We start from the raw sequence: 26316 nt of genomic DNA, 5'->3' as shown, positions 1-26316 counted from the left end.
GGAGCTGGATAGAGTTGGGAGCAGTACTGGATTGACATGGTGCCATAGTGCTAGGCCCAAGCTCTGAAGGGACCTGTAACAGTAACTTCCTCCCCTCTGCAGAAAGGGAGCCTCAGAGCAGCCTGGCAGAGCACTGCCCCGCACCATCACCACACACTGCTGGTCCTGTGTTGGGAGCATGTAACAGGAGAAAGGAGCAGACTAGAGGAGATGACAGAAAGAGGAGTGCAGGGAACAGGTGGATGGAGGAAGGTAAACAGTAGGAAGGACAAACACCCTACATTGTCCCCATAGATTCTAAATGGACAAAATCCCAGGTGCGGAATAAAATTCTGCCTCCTTAAGCTCATGTTTTCCATGCCTAGAATTCAACTCTCACCAGATGGATCAGACTGAACAGGTTTCACACCTCCAGGAGGCTCTTACCTTCTAAACAGGGACGGCTGTTTTCTAGTAAAATCACTACAAGGGAAGGAGAAAACTGGAAAGAGGTTTCTCCTGGCGCTCACGTCCATGAACCCGAATACTCTCTCAGTCCTCAGACAGAGACCTGGAGAAGGAGACTTGCTGAAGCAAAGCCACAGGGGTCTCTGAGGTTTCCCTAGCCCCTGGCCCCTGACTGATGTCAGGATCTCTCTGTGAGGTCACCACCTGCTCACCAATAGTCTTTGACCAATAGTGTGAGGTCCTGCAAAAGGCCTTTGTGATGTCACTGCCACACCCCGCCCTTGCTGTGCCAATGTCCTGCCCCGGCCAGGCACTTTGGAGCTTTGAGCTACTCCCTGTGGATCACCCCACTCAAGGAGCTTTTCTATAGAGCATCCTCAGATGTCTAAGCACACGAGTGCCATGGCAATGAACTGACACACATGGCACCAAGATGAGATCATTAGTAGACTAACCTATAGGAGAAGGACACCCCAGCATTAGTAGGGGAGAAATCCCTACTGAACATGCATTACACCTAGCAGCCCCTGCGTGGGGTCGGGCGGGGGCTGCGGAGGGGGAGACCTGGGAAAGGGATGGATGGAAAATGTCTGTGCAGCCGGGACATGGCCGGGGGGCGAGGGGAGAAGAGCAGGTGACCCCTGAGGAGCGGGGAGAAAAAGGGAGGGCTGAGATCCCCTCGGAATTACCACTGCCCCCTCCGTGGAGACCCCCCTCCTCTCCTGTCCTGCCCCCTTTCTCCCTAGAGAGCAACAAGCAACATCCAGGCTGACACCCCCTTCCCTCAAACCCCTGAGAAGTTCCCTGTTCCCCTCCCCCCATTGTGCCCCATTTTCTCTCCCCTTTGCCAATGGCCAGTTCAGATCTCAGGTTTGGGGTGTTTCCCCCCCATTTTCACCTGCAGTGATTTGTCCTTGTGTAGGTGGGAAATGGTTCCCCCGAGTGATTTCTGAACTGGGCAGAGGCTGGGGGGGGCCTGAGACAGGGACACCTCTGGGCTGGGCTGGGGGGGCCACTCTCTGCTGGCAACAGGGCGTGGGAAGGGCCAGGAAGGGGAGGGGGGAGCAAGTGTCCCCCATAGAGAGGGTCCAGCCCCAGGCTGCTACCAGTAGCACATTCCTATCTTGGCCGGGGGGGAGGGGCTTTCTCCAGCTGGGACCTGCCCCCTAGGCAGCCCCAGGCTCTGACCGCACCAGCCCCGCCTGGAGCCCCCAGTGAGTGAGAGACCCCGGAGGGGGAGGGGGAGGGAGCACTGGGCCCTGACAGGAAAGTGACTCTCTCCCCTCAGATCTTGGTGTTTTCCTCTCATGTTATCAAATATGCAGTTTGTGACACAATTTCTTTGCAAATCTCAAAGATTCAAATAAAATAACCTAAACATTTGCCCCACTTCTCTCTAGTTGTCTATTTCTAATTGAATATGCCCTGAGATTTTCCTGTCTCTAATTATAAAATAATAAGAAAATCTCAGATTTACACCTTTTCTCAGATTATTGAACACAAAATGTTTGCAAATGTTGCCCATTTCCTCTTTATTCATTTATCCAAGTATTCATGTGAAACACTCAGATTTTACCTCCTATCAACAACTGATATAAAATCCCTCTGATTTTCCACTTTCCTCTCTATAATTTGCAAAATGGATCCAAAATCTCTGATTTCCACCCTTTGTCTTTCATTTCTGAACACTGATCTGAAAGCTCAGGTTTTCCCTCTGTGTCATTATCAAATGTCAATTAACAATCCTCTCAAGTTTTGTGCTGTTCCTTATGTTTCTAAATCCCAAAAACTTCTTCCTTCGGGGGAACCTGTTGCCCTGAGTCGCTCTCCATTCTGGATGTTGCAGGGGATTATATTTCCCAGTGATTGTCTTTCCCCTCTCCTTTGAGGATCATTTGTTCCCTCTTTTAGCTCTGTTAGATATTTGCCAAAGAAAGAGACCAGCCTGATATTTAATACACATCAAAGTCAGAGGCCTCCCCCTGTTTGGGGATCAGTGGTTCGCAGCTGGTAGTGGGAGAGTTGGCTGGCTCCTTTTCTTTTCTCCAGCTGGCACAGGATGAGGGGGTCACTCTGAGTGCAGCATGTCTTGAGAAGTATCCCAAACCACAAGACAAATGGTCTCTGTGAAGGGTTGCTTCCCACAGTGCTAAGATGTAGCCACCTCTGGCAGGATCCATGGTGGCTACTATTTGCTAGTGACAGGCCACGGAAATTTCTTACCTATTTTGCCCCTCCATGCCAGGCCTGCACAACATACGGCCCACGGGCAACGTGCGGCCCGTGAAGTCTCACTGTGCGTCCCGCAGCCGGGAATCAAAGGGCTCTGGGCTGCCCGTAGCCGCGGGGAATCCAAACCCCTTTAAAGTTCAGCCGTGGCCGGGATTCAAAAGGTTCTGAGCTGCCCGCAGCCGCAGGGAGCCCAGAGCTCTTTAAATCTCAGCCGCGGCCAGGATTTATAGGGCTCTGGGCAGGCGGGCGGGGAGCTCAGAGCTCTTTAAATCCCAGCCACCAGGGCCGGCTTTAGGCCAATTTAACCAATTCCCTTGAATCGGCCTCGCTCCTAAGAGGACCCCGCACCCAAGCCCCAGTACCAGCAAAAGCCAGTGCGCTGTACCAGGGTGGCCCAGTTTCCCCAGGGGGCAATTTAAAAGGCCTGGGGCTCCCAGCAGGAGCTGGAAGCCCAGGCCCTTTAAATTGCCACTAGAGCCCTGCTTCTGGAGCCCTGGGGTATGGCTGCGGGGCTCTGGGGGCTATTTAAAAAGTCCAGGACTCCCATTGCTTCTACCTCCCTGGCCCTTTAAATAGCCGCTGGAGCCCCGCCACTTCCCCAGGGTTCCCGCGGCTATTTACAGAGCTGGGGCAGTGGAAGCAGGGGCGCCCCGGGCCCTTGAAATAGCCCCCAAGCCCCAGGCTGCTGCTGCTACCCTAGAGGGAGAGGGGGGGAGGAGGAGGAGGAGAAGGAGGCACTCACCACAGAGGATGGGCTGTACCCCCTGTACGTGCACCCCCTGCCCTGCCTGCAGCCAGCCCATCCCCAGCCAGCCCCTGCTGCACCCCCTGCCCGCACCAGCCCCGCACCTCCTGCCCTGCTTGCACCAGTTCCTGCCTGCAGCCTGCCCATCTCCAGCCAGCCCCACACCCCCTGCCTTGCCTTCAGCCCTGCACCAACCCCTGTCTCCAGCCAGCCCTGCACCCCCTTCCCTGTCTCCAGCCAGCCCCTGCCACACTGCCTGCTCTGCCCGCACCAGCCCTGCACCCCCTGCCCTGTCTCCAGCCAACCCCGTACCCCCTGCCTTGCCTTCAGCCCTGCACCAACCCGTCTCCAGCCAACCCCTGCCACACCCCGCTGCCTGAAGCCAGCCAGTCCCGCACTCCTTTGTCTCCAGCCCTGCCAACCCATGCAGCACCCTCCCTGTGGCCCTGCCTGAAGCCAGCCAGCCCACCCCACACCTCTTGTCTCCAGCCTGCCCCACACCCCTTGCCCAGCCTGCAGCCAGACCCTACCTCTCGCATCCTCCCCCTCCCCCACCTCCAGCCAGCCCCATGTTCACTGGTGCCCTGCAGTTCCGAGGGAAGTAACCCTGCACACCTGCTTCAATGAGATGGGCAGGGAGCAGCTGGGACCCACACATGTGCACCCTAGCACACCCTAAGGGAGTGGCAGAGCTCATTTCTAGTTCAGACCCATCTTTTTAAAAAAGAACTTTTAGGTAGAGTTAACATACATCTGTACTTTCCCGGACATGTCAGGCTTTTTGGTTGTTAAATCGCCATCTGGGAGGAAAATACGGACGCATGGTAACCCTACTGGTACAAAAAATACATACTGTGGCAGAACTTTTTATAGGGAACCGTTTGTTAAGAACTGAAAGGCTTTTTTTTCCCCAGTCATCCCTGCGGGGCCCCGCACTTCCTAAAGCCGGCCTGCCAGCCACGGCCGGGATTCAAAGGGCTCTGGGCTGCTCGCAGAGATTCCCGGCCGCAGCTGAGGTTTTAAAGGGCTCAGGGATCCCTGATCCCTGTGGCTGCAGGCAGCACAGAGCCCTTTGAATCCTGGCGGCAGCTCCAGGGGATGGAGTGAGGCTGGGATTTCAAGGGCTCAGGCTCCCCTCAGCAGCAGGAGCTCTGGGACCTTTAAATCCCTGCCCCAGCCCTGAAAAGCTCCGGGTTCCCCCAGTCGTCAGAGCCCCAGGCCCTTTAATTTGACCCTGAGGGCTCCCAGCCACCTCTTTGGCTGGGAGTCCCTGGTTGATTTAACATCAAGTAACACCTCCCCACCACCAACCTTCCTTTTTGACCCACAGCTGTTTTGGTGGGGCGGCGCTGGGGAAGGAGGTTTGTTTCTGCAGGGCTGGGCGGGGTGTTTCCGCCAGGCTGGGAGGTCCTGAGTGGGGGGTGTTTCCGCAGGGCCGGGGGGTTTTCGGTCCTCAGCTGTTTTCTTTGGAGTATTGTGGCCCTCGCTGTTTTACTCAAAGTACTGTACAGGAACTTTTCAGGGGATTAAGGCAAAATGCCACATTTATTAGTAATACAGGTATCAATTAATACTCTATGATATGCACATGAGATATATATCACAGTCATGCATTCACGCACACACACAGACATAAACACACTCCGTCTTGCTGTTGTTACCAACTAGTTGCTCCCCTTAACTGCACTGGCCAGGTGAGTTAGATGGGGGAGGGGTGGAGCCGGACTTCTACCGATCCGAAATCGATGGTCCGATGGTGACAAGACGAGATCCGGGGTCCTTCTGCAAGACACCTCGCATTTATAGCAGCTTCCCTCTTATGCAAATCTAGACCAGATTCAAAATCTGGGTCTGCGCCCGTTGGTCTTTGTGCTGCTTTTCTCTGGGTGTTGTCCCAATGCTGCTCAAAGAGGGTGTTTTCTAAAGAAGGTGCTTGCTTCTAATCCCTGAGGCCATCAATATGTCTGCTCTTCTTTATTGGGCCCACTTGACAAGTTGTATTGTCCTTTGCTCTGGCTCCCATTCCCTCTTCAACTGTTGTAGCTGTCTGGAGGTGGGTGTCTTCCAAGCCTCACTCATTCACACCTCATTCAGTCAATAGAGCAATTGATTACAGAGTGCGGGGGAAGATCTTATTCTACTTCTAGCAAAAAGGCACATGTTTTCTTTTACTTTAACTATACTATCCTTAGGGGCTATAACATTTGATACAAAGTTTTCTACCAATTCTCTATATAGGGATCTAATACAAAGTTGTATGAAAATAGAGAGGCACAATGCCAAGTCATATGAATTACAAAATAACATCATGCCGGATGCAATGTCATAAAGATAAAGATACTTAATACAAAATAACACAATGCAACGTTATAAAGATTTATAGAGATAGTTAATACAGAGATTTCTCTACATCACCACTTTACGAGTTGTGCAGGCCTGCTGACGGCATTCGCGGGGCTTCTTGCTCGTGTGGATTCTCTGATGCTGAATAAGGTGAGAGCTGCGATTGAAGGTTTTCCCGCACTCACTGCATTCATAGGACCCCTCCTGTGTGTGGATTCTCTGATGCCGAATAAGGTGTGAGCTGCGACTGAAAGTTTTCCCGCACTCACTGCATTCAGGAGGGAGAGGATAGCTCAGTGGTTTGAGCATTGGCCTACTAAACCCAGGATTGTAAGTTCAATCCTTGAGGGAACCATTTGGGAATTGGTCCTGCTTTGAGCAGGGGTTGGACTAGATGATCTCTTGAGGTCCTTTCCAACCCTTATAAGCTAGGATTCTATGATAGGATCTCTTCCCTGTGTGGATTCTCTGATGCCCAATAAGGTGCGAGCTGCGACTGAAAGTTTTCCCGCACTCATTGCATTCACAGGGCCTCTCCCCTGTGTGGATTCTCTGATGTTGAGAAAGGCCTGATCTGTAAGTGAAGTTTTTCCCACACTCAGCACATGTATTTTTTTTGCTTTTCCCTGCAGATTTCCTGCTGTATTCTGGTTTCCTTAAGGCCCTTCTGAGTTCCCTGACAGGAAATAAATTTATCCATTTTCTCCCCTGGCTGGTTTCCCTGCTCTTTTTCTGGTCTGTGCTGAACCTCACACGTCATTGCATCACCTGCTGTGATAGAGACAGAAACCTCAAACAGGGATGGAAAGGGGAAGGCCAAACCAAAACAAGTGCTGGAGAGAGGACAAATAAAAATCAGGAACTCAGCTCCCCCCAACAGGAGAGAGGAGGGGATCAATTCAGCCTTCACATCCCATCCAACTTCACAGGGGGAAGGGAGAAAGCTACTGCCCGGTGTCTGCTAGCATCTATAGGAAGCCTTGAGCTATATTTACCCTGCGGATGCGACCCCTGCTATGGACAATAATGAACTGAGAGACTTCCCAAGAGCTTTGTAGGGCATCCTAGATGTTTCCTTCAGGCACTTACAGATTCTGAGTTGGTTTAATGTTTCCTCATCTGTGCGGGGAGATCTCAGGATCTCTCTTTCCTCTGAACCCTGGAGCTCTGGGACCCATGGCTCTTCCCCTTGTTCCAGCTGGGAGATCATATCACGTTGGAAAACCAGAAACTCCGCTCAGATGAAAGAAAACAAAGGAGTTCAGTTGATTTCATACAACTTGATCATCAAAAACATTCTGTTAATTTATCTTCAGTGCTTAGTGTGACCTAGTGTGCCTGGGGCAGTCCTCACTGAAAATGCCAAGGTCAGAGCAGGCTGAAAAAGGGAGAGCAGATGCTCCCCATACTGGTGGTTAACACTGAAGTTAAACTCACTGACCAGTCACAAACTGTGCTTCTGATCCCACACACTGGTTAACGAGACTCTGAAAAAAGAAATCACACGGCCCCCTTTATTGCATGACAGTTCTCTGACTCCTAATCAGCAACTAGGTCCCGTACAGTGAGAGGTTATTTAAAAACTCTGCTCACTGTGATACAGCATGGCCAGAGGGCAGCAGGAGAGTGATCCTAATTGGATCCAGGAAGTGGGTGGGTAGAAGGTTAGCCACATTACCCAGGTTTGGATCTCATCCAAAATACCATGCTGCCAGCCAATCCTTTAGCAATTAAACTAAATGTTTAGAAGAAAGAACAAATGAAAGAATGAAGTTAAATTCCATCCTTCCAGACAATTCTTTAGCATCTAAACTAAAGGTTTAAAAGAAAGAAAGACAGAAAGAATTTAAATGGAAAAGCAGTCAGATACATTCCAAAATGGATATATCAGGTTCTTAGCAGTATTGGTGAGTTGCTGGCTTGAAAGTCTGTCTGGAACGCATCCACAGCTTGGATGGGTCATTCAGTCCTTTGTTCCAGGGTTCAGTTTGTAGAGAAGTTGCTCCAGAGGTAGGAAGGGGGATTGAAGACAAGATGGAGATGATGCAGCTGCGCTTTATATTCCTTTTGCCATGTGGCTTGTACTTCCTGTGTCCCAAACACAAGCTTCACAGCACATGGCATGGAAAAGCTTTGGAGGTTTCATTACACAGGCAAACCCCGGCATGTCTTGCTGACTCAATAGGTGTGTCCCCTTGGTCCATAGGTTCATTGTACAGCTGATGACCCTCAATGGGCCATCAAACATGCTAGGCAATGTTGATGCCAATATGTCTGGGGGTGTCACCCAGAAAAACTGCACAAGTCTGGAAATACAGATATACCTTACATATCTGTAACTCACAATACAAAGGTGATAGAAACATAGAAACAAAATTATCATACTTGGCAAATCATAACATTTTCACTGACACTTTACATGGCATACCTAGCATGATTCATTGCAATTTTATCAGATTATATTATTTTATTATTAATACCAAAGTGTCTCACAATTTCATGCAGTCTCACACTTGCTAAACTAGTGAATTCCCAGGACCAGTTCCCCAGGTCCTTGAAGATGCCAAACATTGTGCTTATGAGGGATTGAAATACCCACATATCTGCTGGGAACACACACACAGACACTGTGTCAATCTGTACCCCTGTGTTCACTCTTCTAGAAAATTATGATCAATTTTGTACCCAGTATGGCTTGTGAGGTATCATTAGAAAACGCATAACCTACTGAATATTATCCTCCTGTTAAAATGTGTAGTAACACTGTATGTAAAATTGTGAGATTTTACAGTATGATATTACTGAAAAAGTTACAGTTCTGGGGAACACCCACAGACCAGTTCCTCAGAGACAGCAAGGCAAACAGCTGGTCAAACAGCCATTCTCCTGCAGGGGGAAGGTGTGAAGACATTAAGGGCTGGTCTACACTACGGGGGGAAATCGATCTTAGATACGCAAATTCAGCTACGTGAATAACGTAACTGAAGTCGAATATCTAAGATCGGATTACTCACCCATCCTCACCGCGCGGGATCGATGTCCGCGGCTCCCCCTGTCAAATCAGCAACTCCGTTGGGGTTGGTGTTGTTCCGGAATCGATATAAGCGCGCTCGGGGATCGATATATGGCGTCTAGATGAGACGCCATATATCGATCCCCGAGCAATCGATTTTAACCCGCCGATACGGTGGGTAGTCTAGATGTAGCCTTACATTCCATCACAGGGACCTATTGAGGCTGTTGTGGAAAACGACCACAGGATTAATATTTGAATCAGCTCAGCCTGAGGCTCTTTTCTTGGTTACAAGCACGCAGGGGGCGACAGCTATTGGAATACTGTTCCTGAGCTAAAAATCACACAAGCCTTTTACAGCTTAAAACCACAAACAATGACACATACGTTGCACGTTAATTTCCTTATTTGGAATATATTGCAAAATATGATGCAGGTCAAAAGCAAGCTGAACAATCAGTTTTCCATATTTGGCCTTTCCTGTTATTTTTATTACACCTGGTGATATGGGAGCAAGACTCTCCATGTCTCAAGAAATGTCACTACCAACCTAGGCCATTTTCACATGCTGGGGTGCAATCCAGATCGGCGAGGAGTTGTGTCATCTGTAATCCTGGGTGAGATTCAGTGTTCTGCTGCTGGAGCTCCCCTGTCTGGATACTCCCAGCCAGCGTTCAAGGACGCACTGAGTGTCTGTATGATAAGTAACCCTGGACTGGCAGCTCTGACTCCAGCCGCCTGCTTGTTACACCCCAAGCACATTCTGGTTTGGGTAGAGAAGGCTCAGGGTTTGAGAGAAGGCTGGGGGTAGGAAGCTTCTGTTCATTATGCTGGACCTAACCCCAGTTTTACTTGAGTAAAGAGGAGATATTTGACATTGTGTGATGCTGCTCCTGTGCTCTGTTCCCAAAGTGTTCTGCAGCAGAGGAGGGTCTCTAGGTAGTATGTATGTTACTGGCCTATTGGGGTGAAGCTGAAACAGGACAGGGTACAGATGGCATTGTGGGGGTGGCATGAACCTTCACTCTTCATTTCCCCTTCCAAGAACAGAAGGGACAGGAATCCTTACCCAGCAAGACCATCGTCTCATAGTTCCCCTGCATGACATCTCTGTAGAGGGCTCTCTGAGTGGGGTCCAGCAGAGTCCCCTCTTCCCTGGAGAAATACACAGCCACTTCCTCGAAGGTCACCGGCCCCTGAAAGAGCAGGAGTCCAATACTCAGTACCTGCTGACCCACTCACAACCCCACTATTCACGGAACAGCAGCACCAGGGAAATGGAAGCTCCGGGAGGCACATGTTAACAGAGTCCCAACCCACCTTGCTTACAGCAGCCAGGAGGCATCAGAGGGTAGAAAGAGAGAACCTTTGTGTCTCCCATCTGACAGACAGAAGCAGGGTCTTCACATTTATCACATAGCTACTAGCCAGAGCTTAATATAGGAGATGGGGCTGTCTCTGGACCCTGATAGTGGCTCCCTGGTAGGAATCCAAGCACTCTCCAAATAAAATATATGGAAGAAAGGGGAAGTCAATCATAAAGAATAGAAGTTAGAAGGTCAGAATTGTAGTGCCCATTAACAAAGGTTTAGAGAAAATAGAGCCTATCAAACTAACGGGATATCCTTATTGGATGAGATCAAAAGTTTGGTTGCAGCTAATAGTATTGATGTAATATACCTAAACTTCCGTAAGGGACATGACTTGATTAGCACAATATTTTTACTAAAAAAAACTAGAATGATACAAAATAAACACGGCATACATTAAATAGATTAAAAACTCTGATAGTAAATGGGGAACCATGATCGAGTGGATTTCTTTCTAGCAGGTTCCTGCAGGGATTGGTTCTTGGCCCTGTGCTATTTAACATTCTTATCCATGACTTAGAAGAGAGTACAAAATCATCACTGATAAAGTTTACAGTTGCCACAAAGATTGGGGTTGGTGGTAATTAATGAAATGTCAGTAGATTCAGGCTCCATCGCTGAGAGTCTGGGAAGTTGTCCCAGCCCTGGCTGGAGGGTTATTTCCTGTTCCACAAAGAGGGGAAGTTCCATTCCCAACTCCTGTGCCTTGAAATTAGGACCTATCTGACACTACACCCCCATATTCATCATAGTGGTATGATTATAATATGATTAGGACATAATTATGATCTATTTTGTAGAAGATGCATCATGTGTGGTGTCACTGGAAAAGTTCTGATTTGCTGAATATGATTATCCTATTTGTGTGCACATATCATGTTCGTATCTGAAGTTATGGATATTGACTCTGTATCTGTATTTCAAATGTGCTTACTCTGGGTAACACCCACAATGAGCCTTTCAGGTACAACAATGAAGAAGCCAGACAGTGCTGATGGCTCAACAAAGACAATGGACTGTGGAAGAGCTTAGCCTTCCTGTGAATGTTTCAGCCAGCCTATGAGTCATGGCTACTATGACTCAGCAGGGCCTGTGACCAGACCACATGACACTAAACTCCATTTTAGTACCTGTATTTTTCCACAAACTGGACTAGGAACTGAGTTTGGAACAAAAGGTTCCCACCATATGGAAAAGCTACATAAGGTGGGGTGTGACATCATCTCTTGGCCTCATTCTCCACACAAGAGAACTTCTGGAAACACCTGAGAAACAAAAACGGATGTGGGGGAAGTGCTGCTCCCAGGATCAAGAGATTTCTAGCTTGTGTATGGAAACTTGGGGGACTGCTTGTACCATCAGTCAGGGTGAGAAATTGCTAATTCAAATTCTATCCATCTAGTATGTTAGGCTTAGTCTGAGTTTTGGTTATTTGCTAAATAATCTGCTTTGATCTGTTTGTTATCACTTATAATCACTTAATCTATCTTTCTGCAGTTAATAAACTTGTTTGATGCTTTATCTTAACCAGCGTATTTTGAGTGAAGTGTCTGGGGAAAATCTCAGCTTGTTGTGCACATCTGTCCCATATCGAGGGGAAGGGGAACTACATTAATGAGCTTGTATTATAGAGATCCCTGTGCACTATAAGATGGTATCATTCTGGATTTATACTACAGCAAGTGTGCAAGGTTGGGGAGTGGGAAATTGGCTCTTGTCTTCTATCTGTCCTTGAGTGGCTTAGGTAACGCACTCAGGTAGCTTAGTTGGCTGCATGGCGCCACCTGCTGTTGTGTTGGGTGATAACAGGCCCTGGAGAGGCTGGCGAAATCTCCAGCAAAGCAGTGTGAGAAGGGCCAGCCCAGCGTGAGGGTTAGAGGACACAGCAGTTCCCAGAAGCTCCACAAACTGCCTCCTGGGGGTGACAACCCATCACGCCCTACACTACACAAGTCTCAGCAGGTTTGTCACATGCTGTCCCCTCCCTTTCTCCACCCGAGATATTTCCTGCTTCCCACCACCTCTAGCAATTCCCACCCTCTTATGCATTTACTGCTCCTCAACCTCCAAGCAGAGCCCGCCACCCTGATAATCTCTTACCTGAGCCAGCTCCATTGCAGCCATTTCCTTGCCCCTGGGAGGACGAGATGATCTGCAGCGAAACATGGATGTTATTCTCTGGCCTGCCGGGGTGAAAAGGGCAAGGTGTGAGAATTCAGACTAGGCTTTTGTCCATTCCACAAGCCGATTCCCCCCAGCTTTTCCCCTGCTAATGCACATTCTAGGTTCTAGCACACTGTGAAGCACAGAGTGACCTTATTCCAGTACAGGCCTAGCCCCCTCCCACCAGGGTGTAACCCTCTGACACATGGGGAAACCCTCCCAGTAACAGTCTCTCTCTTACACGTATCAAGTTTGCGGACAACACCAAGCTGGGAGGGGTTGTAAGTGCTTTGGAGGATTGGATTAAAATTCAAAATGATCTGGACAAACGGGAGAAATGATCTGAAGTAAATAGGATCAAATTCAGTAGAGACAAGTGCAAAGTACTCCACGTTGGAAGGAACAATCGGAGGCCAGAGAAGAGCAGAAACAAAGGAGTCACTTTGGGGGATTCTCCCTGTCATTGTCCCCAAGGCAGCTGTCTCAGGTTTACAAAGGTGTTTCATGTTCCAGCCTTTGTACAGTCTCTCCTGGGAGTGCCCCTTTCATGGACTGGGCCTAGTTTTAGTTTTTGGTAGTTAACAATCTTGGTTTATTGTTCATCTAACCAGTATGTGTGGATTGAAGTGTGTTGGAAACTCTGTTTGGGATAACAAGCTGGTGCATGTCATTTTCCGCTGATGAAATGACAGACTTCATATGAGCTTGGGTCGTTCAGTAGCGTGCTGGACAGTGCAAGATGCACATTTCTGGGGGAAAGTTGGGCACTTGAGAATTTGCTGGTTTTCTCCTGAGGTGTAATTCATGAGTGGCTGTCTAGCAGCACTCAATACTGTGTAGCTGGGAGTGAGTTACATGCTGGAGACTGTGTGTAATTGGCCAAGAGGGGCTGTTCTCGCGGGAAAACAGTGGAAAAGGCACCCCATGCTGGAGGACTGAGGTACAGCTATTTAACAGTCCAGATTGTACTCTGGGTAACATCACAGACACTCATTATGACAGAGCCTCTTACAACACAGAGAAAGTAAATCCATGTCCCAGAAATCGAAGACTCCAGACAGAGGGCAAGTGTCCCTGGCACTGCTTCTTGCTGACAGAGAGGTTCAGAGACAGTGCGAGAATCCTGGGGAAGCTGGGAACAGGAAGCATGGGCTGGCGGGGTTCGGTGGAGAAAGGGAACAGGAAGGGCAGGGATATTACTGAATCCAGGATCTTAGCAGTACTAGATGACAGGATAGCACATAGTGCAGCCCATTGGAAAACACAATCCCAACTATACATACAAAATGATGGGGTCTAAATTAGTTGTTTCCACTCAAGAGAGTGATCTTGGAGTCACTGTGGATAGTTCTCTGAAAACATCCACTCAATGTGCAGCAGCAGTGAAAAAAAGTGAACAATGTAGGAAATAATTAAGAAAGTGATAGATATGACAGAATATCTCATAGATCATATTTGTAAAAACAGCAAATAAATCCATGATACACCCACATCTTGAATACTGCATGCACATGTCACCCCATCTCAAAAATAGATATATTGGAATTGGAAAAGGTTCAGAAAAGGGCAACAAAAATGATTAGGGGTATGGGACAGTTATGCCAGACCTAACCCCCAGTTTCACTTGAGCAAACAGGAGATATTTGACACTGTGCAATACGGCTCCTGTGCTCTGTTCCCAAAGTGTTCTGCAGCAGAGGAGGGTCTCTGGTATTATGTGTGTCACTGGCCTATTGGGGTGATGCTGAAACAGGACAGGGTACAGATGGCATTGTGGGGGTGGCGTGAACCTTCACTCTTCATTTCCCCTTCCAAGAACAGAAGGGACAGGAACCCTTACCCAGCGAGGTCACAGTCTCATAGTTCTCCTGCATGACATCCCAGTAGAGGGCTCTCTGAGTGGGGTCCAGCAGAGCCCACTCTTCCCTGGTGAAATACATAGCCATCTCCTTGAAGGTCACCAGCCCCTGAAAGAGTAAGAGTCCAACACTAAGGACTTGCTGCCCCACTATTTGTGGCAGAGAAGAGTGAATCAAATGGAAGCTCTGGGTGGATCATAGTCAGGAGAGTCCCACCTCGACCTGGCTCAGAGTATCCAGCAAATGCCAGGGTGAGGGGATGAAGAGAGAGCCCCTTATCTCTCCCAGCATATCCATCACCCCCCTACTAGCCACTGACTGATACAGGAGATGGAGCCCCTAGCAGGGTCCAGGGAGAGCTCGCTGGTAGGATGCCCAACACCCTCCTCATTGTGAGGAGCGGGATATGAAGGGAGAGGCAGCTCCAATAAGCCTGACTCATGGGTGTCCCCTTTATATCTCACAGCAGCTGATGGTTAATGAGGTCAGGCTCCAGCACTAGGAGTCTGGTCAGTTTGACTAGCTCCATGTAGGTGGGTTATTTTCTCTCTTCACAAATTAGGGCATTTCCACCTCCAAACCTCCTGGGTCTGTTCCTAGAATCTAGGCCACTTAGTAAATAACTCCCAGCAGGTCTGCCACACCCTGGCCTCCTCCTTTCCCCACGCTGTGAATTTCCTGCCCCGCTCCAACCTCCAAACCAGACTCTGCAAACCTTCCCACCTCTGGTGTATTTGCTCTCCCTTTCCTCCAGCAGGAACCCACCAGCAACCCCCCGATAATCTCTACCTGGACTGACTCCACTGCAGCCATTTCTCTTCCCTGTCCCACGCCAGGCTGGGATGAGCTGGAGCAAAACATTCTGCAGCCTGTCTGGGGGAGAAGGGCAGTTGTGGGCGTTTCAGAACCGGTTTTAGTTAATTTCACATCACAATTCCCCCAGGCCCTTTCCCTGCAGACAGACACCCTAGATTCTGTCATGCTGGGAAATGCTCAATCTGTTTATTACAATTTAGACCTGGCCCCTCCTGCCAGGCTAAGTCCACAGACACATTTTTAACCTCCCTTCTCTCTCCCCTCACCCCTTCTCTGAACACAAGGCTAGATAAGAGCAGAACCAAAGGAGTCACTGTGGGGGATTCCCTCAGACACTGACCCCACGGCAGCCACACCCCAGCAGGGGGAATATGGAGTCAGGAACTGGCTTTTGCTCTGTCTGATCCTTGTTTTGTTCACTGGAAAGTGGTTCTGCCCCAGGATGCAGCAATACATGTGTCTGGGTGGACTAGAGAGCTGGAAATCTCTCCCCCACATTCATTTCTCCCACTGCCCCTTTCAGTCTCTCCTTCCCCTGTCCTCTCTCCCTGCCCCTCTGGCTGGGACAGTCCCATTCCTGGGGGCTTTGCTCTCCCATGGCTGGATTTCCTCCTGGCAACCGCTAATGGGAGGAGAAATGAGGTGGTGTTGTTTGTGCAGAGTCACTTTCTTGCCAGACCCTAGGACATTCCCTGAGGTCTTTCAGTTACCTGGAGACTCTGGCTCAGAATTTAGTAGTAACAGGGCCCAGGACTGCCCTAGGGGGCTAGGACCAGCTGCAGAAAGTCATCCCCTGGGCCGGGCAGAGAAGAAGCTTTAATTAAGGTCACTTCCCAGCACAGAGCCCCACTGGGGGAGCAGCAGCTGCCAAGCCTGGTCTCCCAGATCACAATGGAGGCTGCAGCATCTGACCCAGGAAGCTGAACCCCAATATCCTGAGCAGAGAGGGACGGAGTGTATGAGCAGCTTCCCTCCTTTAGCTCTCTGGGGAGAGCAGCTAATGGGAGCCCCTCCTCACAGGGAGAATGGCTGATCTCATTTGACCCACTGTCCATCTGGAATCACTCCTTGTCTTTCCATACAGTGACTCTGGATTAACAACGGTCTCAATGACACCGGATTTCAGAAAGAATGAGTTCAGAACGCTGTGGAAAAGACCATCGTGTGGCAGTGCTGACTCCCTTCCCACCTCCCTCACCCCCGCAGATCTAGGACAAGGACTGGGGGCAAAAATTTTCCAAACGGAACCGAAAGTTCCTGCAGTTTTCAAAAGAGGAGAAAAGTAAATTCTGTGAATTCACACTAACAGTGTTTGCTAAGTGGACAGAAAGTTATCACAGTGACAGGGCACGTGACTGGGGAATGGACTTGGTGACCTGGTGACTAGGAGCCAGGACTCTGGTACAAGTTGACCAGAGAGAAGGATCATGGTTAGCAGCAGCCCCCAGACACCCCCTAGTACCCAGAGCCCAGACCCCCCAGCCAGGGGCCCCAGACACCCCCCAGCCAGGATCCCATCAGATATTCCCTGGGACGCAGCCCCCAGAGTCCCTGGCCAGGGACCCCAGATACCCCTCAAAGCCCCACCGGCCAGAGAACCCCCACCACACCATGATTGCCAGGTTGGGAATCCCAAAGGGTTCCCCCCACCAAGAGCCCCCAGCAGCCAGGGACCCCCTCAAGGGACCCCCCCCCACTGGGAACTCAGTCCCTCACTGCCTGCCTAGGAACTTCCCCACCCTCCAGAACGATCTACCCTGACATTTGCCTGGGACCCCCTCCTCTGCCCAGTGTGACCCCCTGATGCTTTACAGTGCGACCCATCACTCTGCTTCCCTGGCATGCCCTCACCTAGTGCCAGGGATCCCCTCCCCCAGCTCTGTGCACTGGGCATGGCAACAAAACCAGGAACCAGCGGGGGAAGCACAGACAGAGCCCCTGGCACAGAACCAGGCTCCCTCTAACCCTCTGTCCCGCCTCCCCAAGAGACACCCACCCCCACTGTTCTGCAGCCACCAGGCCCCCAGCGATACCCACCTCCAGGACCCATAGCCTCAGGGATGGGCACATCAGAACCACCACCCCCGAAAACCCCAAACCTCCACAACCCACCAACCTGACTAGGGTACCCCCTGCCCAGCCACCCAGAGGCCTCCCCCTACCACAATGCCCCTTCAGCTGCAATCTCCCCACACAGACACCTTCCCTGCCCCTGCAAGTGTTACCTCACAGAGTGTGAGAAGTGGCTAGAAAGTTAACACCACCTCCTGCTGGCCAGTCACACAGGCAGAGGGAGCCTGGGGAGTGCTTCTTTAACAGGAGAATGGAAGGCCTGGAGGGCAAGAAAGATCCACGGGCTGTCACTAGCAAATAATGGCCACCATGGATCCACCCCAGAGGCGGCTGCATCTTAGCACATTGGGAAACAACCCATCATATTCAATTAGAAATAAAACAACTAGAGAGAAGTGGGGCAAATGTTTGGGGTATTTTATATCAATCTTTGAGACACGCAGAGAGAACCCTGTCACAAACGACATTTGATAACATGAGAGAAAACCACCAAGATCGGAGGGGATTTGATGTTGCTATTAAATAACTAGTGGAAAAGGGGGACTGTTGGACTGGATTTTATATGACTGTCCAATACATAAACAGAATGTGATGGTCCCCCCCGGCCACGGGGCAACCATTCACGTGAGCAGCTCAGAGCCCTTTGAGGAGCTGATTTAAGGGCGGGGGGGGGGAGCTGGAAGGCTCCCTGGACAATGGAAGGGGGCCGCAGGGGAATTGGGAAATGGGGTCTGGGCAGTCTCCATGGGGGATGTGCTCCTCCCTTCCCTTCCCTGCCCTGGCAGAGAACGGGAACCTCATCCCATCCCACTCCAGTGGGAGCCATGTTCTGGGGAATGACCCAGGGCAACAATTTCCCACCCAAACAAGGACAAATCGCTGCAGATAAAATGGGTGGGAAAATCCACCCCCCATCGGAGAGATTTTAAATTGACATTTGAGAAGTATGGAGAGAAAAGGGAAAATCAGAGGCAATTAGAGAGCTGATCATTGGGGGGGAGAGGAGAATCTCCCTGGATTTTATAGCCACGTGTGATAATGAGAGAGAAAAGGGGAAATCTTGAGAGAATGTGTGTGTGGGAGGAAGTGGCAAAAACAGGGACAGGATCCAGTTAACTCACCTCCCTCCCACCCCGGGAATGTCCTGGCTGCACAGAGACAGATCTACACCCCCACCCCAGTGACCTCCCCCACCTGCAACTCCGGCTTCTCCTCCCCCCTCGACACCTCCGCCCTCACACCAAAGGGGGGGGCTCTGCCAGCGCCTCCCCCTGAGCTCAACTCCTGCTCCTCCCCCCAGCCCGGATTGTGCCCTTTAGCCCCCCACGAACCCTGCCTCCAGCTGCCTGACCCCCCCCGCCCATCAATTTCCTGCTCTGCGCCCGCCCCTCCCACGCTCCCTGTTACTCCCCCGCCCCGCTCCAGCCCCGCCCCCAGCGCCCGGCGGAACGTTACGGCTGGTCCGGGCAGAGGGAAGGGCAGCGGCTTCAGCGGCTGTTACTGGGCATGCGCAGTGCCCGGGAGTAGCACATTGCTATGGAGAGGGATTTAATACACCGCCCCCCCCCGCCGGGCCCGGGGTCCGCCCCTCCCCCCCACACGACGGCCGGGCCCCGGCCCCCCCATCCCAGCGGGGCGGGCGGGCGGATCCTCCTGCAGCTCCACTGGGGCCGAGGCGCCTTCAAGGCTTCTCCCAGGCTCCCTGGGGCAGAGTCACTTTCCTGCCCCCCAGCGCCTCTCATTCCCCGGGGGCTCCGGGTCACAATGTCCCACCGCCCTTCCCCCGCCTGCAGCTCCGGCTTCTCCCCTCCCGCCCCCGCCAGCCACACCAAGGGGAACCCCCGGGCCCCAGTCTCTGTCCCCACCTGGATCCCAGCGGGGCCGGGGGCAGATCCTGGCTGCAGCTGAGAACAGCGGCTCCGCTGCGGCTCGGCAGCTCCAGCGCTGCTGGCAGCACGTGGAGAACCAGGAAGCAGCTGTTCAGCCCGGGCTCCGCGTCACAATGTGCCAGAGCCCCGCCCCCAGGAGCTGCCCTGCCCATGGGCTGTGCCAGAGCCCCGCCCCCAGGAGCTGCCCCGCCCATGGGCTGTGCCAGAGCCCCGCCCCCAGGAGCTGCCCTGCCCCTGAGCTGAGCCAGAGCCCCGCCCCCAGGAGCTGTCCGCACCTGGGATGTGTCAGAGCCCCGCCCCCTGGAATTTCCCCATGTTGGGTCTCTGAGCTTTGTTCTCCTGCCGCCTTCTTCCCAGCACCCCCTGCTCCCTTCCTGTGTCTGCAAACACCCCCCCTCCCCCGGGGCCGGCTGCAGTGCTCGCTGAGGCTGACTCCAGTGGCTGAAGTTGCCTCCATCTCTGCTTCACCTGGAGGGGGAGAGACAAAGAGAGGAGATGGTCCCAGGGTGTGAAACCAGAATCAGGGGGCAAGGAAAGAAGGACTGTTTGGAAAGGTGGGTTTTTTTGTGGGGGGGGGGGTGAGCCAGAGGGATTCAGAAGAAGTTGGGCAGCAGAGGCTCAGGGAAATTGAGGGGAACCTCCTGGGTGTCTCAGTGTTGCCCAGGGTTTGTACAGCACCTTGCATAATATGGGGTCTGATCTCAGTCATGGTCTGTGCAGCACCTGGGAGCCCTGATGTCTGTTTCCTGATCACAGGCTCTGGGAATGGAGAGAGGGAAACCTCAGCACCTGAAGGTTAATGCAGCCCTGTGTGCAACCCCTGCTAGGGTGATCCGACAGCAAATGTGAAAAATTGGGATGGGGGTGGGGTTAATAGGCACCTATATAAGAAAAAGACCCAAAAATCGGGACATCTAGTCATGCTAGTCCCTGCTGTTCTCATAAGGGGTCGGCTTAGAGAGGGTTTGGCTACACTTGCAGCTGTCCAGCGCTGGGAGTTAAAGCTGTCTTCCTACAGCTGTTTAGGGAAAGCGCTGCAGTGTGGACACACTGACAGCTACCAGCACTCTGTCATGGCCACATTTGCAGCGCTGTTGGGAGTGGTGCATTATGGGCAGCTATCCCAGCATTCAAGTGGCTGCAATGTGCTTTTCAAAAGAGGAGGGTGGGGTGGAGTGTGACACGGAGCGTGGGGGAGACAGAGCGAGTGGATTTTTGGAGCTGACACTGTGTCAGCTCCCTGCCTGGCAAGTTCAAGCCTCCTCCCCCACCCCTCTCTCATTCACTAAATGCAAATAGCCGCCTTTGTTCTTTTCCTCACAGACCAGATAAGCCGCTGATCCAAAACAGACCCCCCCTCCCCCGTGCCCACCCGGCTGCTTCTCTCCTCAAGCAAACACCAGCTGTGGGTGTTCCAAAGGGATCCCCCTGCCTCTGCTCATTCACTGCAAACAGTAACTGTGTTTGGTTTTTAGATAAGCAGCTCCGGGAGCCTTGAGCTCACAGCAAAGCAAACAGAGGCATCACACCAAAACAAAGAGCGTTATCTCTACTTAAAAGCATTATGGGAAGGTTCCGGAGGTCAGTGACAGCGTAGTAAGATTAATCACTGTTTACACTGGCACCCCAGCGCTGCATCACCAGCTCTGTTCTCTTTATTCCTCTCGTCGAGGTGGAGCACATGCAGCACTGTAGCCAGGGAGATACAGCGCTGTATGTGCCTTGCCAGTGTGGACGGGGAGTAAGTTACAGCGCTGTAAAGCCACCACCTGCACTGTAACTCTCCAGTGTAGCCAAGGCCTGAGTTGTAGTAATAATAGCAGCCAAGAATCCGGTGGCACCTTCTAGACTAACAGACGTATTGGAGCATGAGCTGTCGTGGGTGAATACCCACTTAGTCAGATGCAACAATAGTCCCATATGGGCTAGTGGTCAGGATTCCTGGTTTTCACCCAGGTGGCCTGGGTTCAACTTCTGGTGTGGGAAGAGTGCAGAGCTTTTGCCCAGAGTGGAGGCAGGAAATGAAAGGAACAGGAAGGGATCCTGCCAGCAGTGGAGTTAGACAGTGTAGGGAGGGGACCCCAGAAGTGGGGGTGGGGCAGTGGTTTGGGGGGAGATGAGGGAAGGATCCCAGCAGTGCGGGAAGTTGACAACCTGGAGAGCACAGGCCTGGAATGGGGACCTGGAAGAGTGAATGTGTCCCTCTAAACCCATCAACTGCAGACTAGGCAGGCTTGGAAGAATTGTGTATTTGTTAGTAAATGTCAATTTCTGTGTAAACACACAACCCAATGGCAAAATATTTCCATCAATAATCATCAAAATTGACAGATGGGCAAAGTAAGAAACATGCTGCTTGAGAACTTATCATGTTGTAGGAGCAGCAGTGATCTGTATGCTCTGTATAACCTGTATGCTCAAAAGGTCTGTTAAACTCCCCCAGCTTGTGTCCTTTCCCGCTTTGAATGCCTGTGAAGTGGCTTTCCCACTCTCCTTTGTACCTCCAGTGAATGCCCTTCACCCGGCCCATCTGGCCAGTGGTTCGCTGTGTTACATTCTATTGCACCTCAGGGAGACTGATCTTCATCGCACCGTCCATCGCTGCGCTGTGGGACACTTACCTTAAAGGATCCTGACATCTCCACTGCCAGGCCTGTCCTGGGAGCGTGAGTATGAGTGTGACACCCTCCCCCATCCCTTCTTTTGAGCTTAGCTATCAAGCTAATAAATGTGCTGCTTTCTGCCAAACTCTGGGGGGGAGGGGCATTATTAGTCCTCTCTAAGCTTACTAACTGACCCAATTTTGGGTAACACAAGCAACATTGTTTGATCTGTTATTGTACCAAAGGGGGAGATGGTTGTCTATAAAGGAGGGTGAAGACTAAATGCCTCTGATGAGAATGGGATTTGAACCCATGCAGGCAGAGCATAATGGGGTAGCAGTCCATCACCTTAACCACTCGGTCACCTCATCTGAGCTGTCAAAAAACGGACAGGAGGAGAAATCTAAGGCCGGCAGAGATAGGGACACTAAGGAGTTTTTAAATACTAAGCGAAAGCAGGGTCTGAATGAGCTCCCCTCTCTCACCTAGTGAGGAGCTGGGGAAAGACTTCAGGAACAGACCGTGTTTGCATAGACACACCTACTCTGCCTAGCTATGCAGCATGATGGTGCCGCTTCCCCAAAATGACCAGTTTGGGATGGTCTTGGGTTACAAATGACTTTAGGATTGAGTGGAATGAAATGTTATTCTCCTTCCTGTATGAGTGAAGGGCAGCAGAACATACCTAGTCCGTCCTGATGGAGGGGTAGGTGAGTGAGGAATAGCTTTTATTGGACTGCAGAGAAGTGATTGAGGACGTCACCCTAAACCAGTGGTCCCCAAACATTTCACATTGTGCCCTCTTAGCCATGGCTGTGGCCCCTCGGAAGCCACGGTCAAGAACCGGGGCTGGGAGGAGTGGGGCTGTTGCTTGCTGGGGTGAGGGGTGCGGACAGGGGTAAAGGGGTCGACGCCGGGCTGGGAGCCAGAGTCTCAGGCTGAGGGTGGGGTTGGGGAAGAGCTGTGGCAGAGTGGTGCTCCCTCCCTGCCCTCTATGTGGGCTGGCTCAGGTCCTGAGGTGCCCCCATGAATGTTCCTCTGTGTCCCCCTAGGAGTCGCACCCCACATTATGGGGACCACTGAACCCTACTCGCTAAGCTGGGGCTAGTGATGCCAAACCCCCGGGAAAGGGAGAACAAGTGTGGGGGCCCCAGCACCAGAACCATGCCCCTACCTTCTGTCTGTGGCTCTACCCCCTTCCACCCATGGCCCCTATCCACTGTCACTTCTGTTCCACCCCTTCCCCCACCAGCCCCACCCTATCACTCCTTTACCCCTGCCCCGCTGTGGCCCTGAGACCAGAGAAGCTCTGTGCCCCTGCTGCAGCCCCCGGGCTGTAGCAGGGAGTGGGAGCTCCTCCAGCCCTGGGGCTGACATAGGGGAGACTTTTCCAGGGGGACCTAACTTGGCCAGGGCCCCTGATCATGGGCCCCACTGTCCCCTTGGCAGTGCAAGGTTTGGGGAGGCTGAGCCCCCTTGTCATAAACAGATAGCTAAGGGTTAATGTTCTTTTACCTATAAAGGGGTAACACCAGTAACCTAAAACACCTGACCAGAGGACCAATCAGGAAACAAGACTTTTTCAAATCTGGGTGGAGGGAAGTTTGTGTGTGAGTTCTTTGTTCTTTGTCTTGTGTCTGTGGCGTCTCGGCTATGAGAGTGATTTTTCTATCTCCTGCCTTTCTAATCTTCTGTTTCCAAGTTGTAAGTACAAAGATAATAAGACAATAAGTTTATATTGGTTTTTTTTGTATTTACATGTGTGTAGTTGCTGGAATGTTTAAATTGTATTCTTTTTGGATAAGGCTGTTTATTCATTTTTTTCTTTTAAGCAAATAACCCTGTATTTGTCACCTTAATACAGAGAGACCATTTTTATGTCCTTTTCTTTCTTTTTATATAAAGCTTTCTTTTTAAGACCTGTTGGATTTTTTCTTTAGTGGGGACTCCAGGGAATTGAGTCTGCAGCTCACCAGGGAATTGGTGGGAGGAAGAAGTCAGGGGGAAAATCTCGTTGTGTTAGATTTACTAGCCTGACTTTGCATACCCTCTGGGTAAGGGGGAAGAGAGATTAGCTATCTTGGTACTTCTATTTCCAGGACTGGAAACAGGGAGGGGGGAGTCCCTCTGTTTAGATTCACGGAGCTTGCTTCTGTATATCTCTCCAGGAACCCAGGGAGGGAACACCTGGAGGGGAGGAGGGGGAAGGGAAATGGTTTATTCCCCTTTGTTGTGAGACTCAAGGCATCTGAGTCTGGGGGTCCCCCGGGGAAGGTTTTGGGGAGACCACAGCGAGCCAGGCACTGTATAAATCCCTGGCTGGTGGCAGCTTTACCAGGTCCAAGCTGGTAACTAAGCTTGGAGGTTTTCATGCTAACACCCATATTTTGGACGCTAAGGTCCAAATCTGGGAAAAAAATGTTATGACACCCCTCCCCCCTGAGCCTCCATTACGAGCCGCCCAGGCTACCACTGCTCAGTGTGTGGCCAGTCTCTGTGTTTTCTGCTGCTCGTTCTGGGGAGCCTGGCCGGCCTTAGGGGTGGTGCCCCCCGATAGCCGCCCAGGGCTCCAGGGGTCAAAGGGCACCGTGTGGCAGTGCAAAGGTGCTCACTGCTCTCCCCTGCCCCAATGCTCCTCCATGGGTCCATAGAGGTTTGAGGGGAGTAAGGAGCAACCCTATGTGCTCCATGCGTCCTGGTCACTTTTCCCACTTGGGCTGTGCTGTGAGGGGAGCATCAGAAGCTGGCTGCTCTCTGCCCTCCCGCTATGCAGCCCGGCTGAGGAAAGTGACCTGGATGCAGGGAGCTCGGATGATCTCACTTCTTGCCCCCACATCCCACAGCCCCTAGGGGTGCCCAGATGAGCAGCGTTCCAGGGAGGAGTGGGGGGCAGCAATGCCAGCTGCTCCATGCACACAGGTCAGTCTCCCCATGTGGGTGCAGGAGGGGGTGCAAGGGTTTCTGTGATGCCTATTCTATCAATATCGTCACTCAATACCAGGCACTCAAATTCACCAGTCTTAGTACTTAGACGTTTAGCGTTTGTATTTAAGCACTTCTAAAATGTGTCCCATTTTAGCTGTCTGCTATTACATGATGTAATTGAGGGAGACTCTTTCATTTCACTGTTTCTCATCAGAACCTACCTGTACATTATCATCTTCCATCCTCTCCACCTTACTAGGCTATAGAGAATCCCTGTGAATAGTTCCTCTCCTAACGGATGTCTCTGTCTGAACCCTGTGCTCCTCAGCGCCTGTCGGCTTTCCCCAGCTCTGAGGCTGTGTCTACACCGCGCACCTTACCACGGTGCAGCTGTGCCACTCTAACCATGCCATTGTAAGGTGCGCTGTGTGGCCGTCCTTATCGCTGAGAGAGAGCTTCCCCTGGCAACAAAGCCAAACTACCTCCAATGAGGGGCAGGAGCTTTGTCACCGGGAGCACAGCTCCACCTATGATGCGCTGTTCACACTGCCGCTTTTCATGGCTCAAATTTTGGCATTCGGGGAGTGTTTTTTCTCACCGCAGAGAGACAAAATTTTTAGCAACAAAAGCCGAAATTAAAAAAAACTCCTCTGCAACCTATTTAATTTTACCTTTATACAACCTTTATACTGCCTCCAGTTCTGGTATCCTCATTTGAAAAAGATGTTGTGAAATTGGAGCTAGGGCAGCAAAGAGCCACCAAATGTTCTGAGGGCTGGAGAAAAATGCCTTCCAGTGAGCTATTGAAAGAGCTCAACCTGTTTAGCTTATCAAAAGAAGATTGAAAGGTGATTTCATTGAAATGTTGAAGGGCCTTAATGGAGAGAAAAGATTGGGTATTTACGGGCTCTTGAATGGAGCAGAGAAAGGCATAACAAGACCCAATGGCTGGAAAGTGAAAAGAGACAAATTCATATTACAACTGAGGCACAATAGTCAACAGCGAGGATGATTCACCACAGGAGCAAGCTACCAAGGAAAGTGGTGGATTCACCATCTCCTGATGTCATTTAATGAAGACTAGATGCCTTTCTGGAATGTGTTTGCCCCCAAAGTAGCTGTTATGTCATACAGGAGGCCTGTGATATGCAGGTTAGATGCTCTAATGGTGTCTTCTGACCATGAAGTCGACTAATTTCTGAAAAACTGAGTGTAGCATTGGGAGCAGCGTCTGATGTTTTCCTGTCTAGCCGGCTTGCTGCCTAGAACGAACGCTCCTTGAGTTGGGTGATCCACAGGGAGTAGCTCAAACCTCCAAAGTGCCTGGCCAGGGGCAGGACATTAGCCCAGCAAGGGAGGGGTGTGGCAGTGACATCACAAAGGCCTTTTGCAGGACCTCAGACTATTGGTCAAAGGTGGTGGGGAGGTGGTGACCTCACAGAGAGATGCTGACATCAGCCAGGCAGGACAGGGGCGAGGGGCCAGGGAAACCTCAGAGACCTCTGTGGCTTTGCTTCAGCACGTTTCCTTCTCCAGGTCTCTCTTTGAGGACTGAGAGATTATTTGGGGTCATGGACGTGAGCGCCAGGAGGAACCTCTTTCGAGTTTCCTCCTTCCCTTGTAGTGATTTTACTAGAAAACAGCCGTCCCTGTTTAGAAGGTAAGAGCCTCCTGGAGGTTTGAAACCTGTTCAGTCTGATCTATCTGGTGACAAGTGAATTCTAGGCATGGAAAACACGAGCTTAAGGAGGCAGACTTTTATTGCGCACCTGGGATTTTGTCCCTTAGAATCGCTGGGGACATTAGGGTTTGTCCTTTTTGTTTCACCTCTTCCTCCA

At 51.2% G+C, this 26316-nt stretch overlaps 2 protein-coding genes across 2 annotated transcripts in view; both read right to left on the bottom strand.

Moving 5' to 3' along the window:
- Positions 1-18987, bottom strand: part of LOC127042412 (zinc finger protein 560-like) — a 90233-nt gene extending 71246 nt beyond the window's left edge. Inside the window, exon 1 of the mRNA XM_050935879.1 lies at positions 18927-18987. The gene's annotated coding sequence lies outside the window, so the exon portion shown is untranslated. The remainder of the gene's footprint in view (positions 1-18926) is intronic.
- The window catches only part of LOC127042413 (zinc finger protein 707-like), a 56216-nt gene continuing 39645 nt past the window's right edge, over positions 9746-26316 (bottom strand). Inside the window, exons 3-5 of the mRNA XM_050935880.1 lie at positions 14154-14202; positions 12251-12333; positions 9746-9976 (exon numbers count right to left, since the gene is read on the bottom strand). Coding sequence (XP_050791837.1) covers positions 9809-9976; positions 12251-12333; positions 14154-14187 — 285 coding nt within the window. The 5' untranslated portion in view covers positions 14188-14202 and the 3' untranslated portion in view covers positions 9746-9808. The remainder of the gene's footprint in view (positions 9977-12250; positions 12334-14153; positions 14203-26316) is intronic.

This window comes from Gopherus flavomarginatus, unplaced genomic scaffold, assembly GCF_025201925.1.
Source record: "Gopherus flavomarginatus isolate rGopFla2 unplaced genomic scaffold, rGopFla2.mat.asm mat_scaffold_40_arrow_ctg1, whole genome shotgun sequence".
NCBI classification, from domain to species: domain Eukaryota; kingdom Metazoa; phylum Chordata; order Testudines; family Testudinidae; genus Gopherus; species Gopherus flavomarginatus.
The sequence above is the reverse complement of the archived record's forward strand: the minus strand, read 5'-3'. Positions and strand labels throughout refer to the sequence as shown.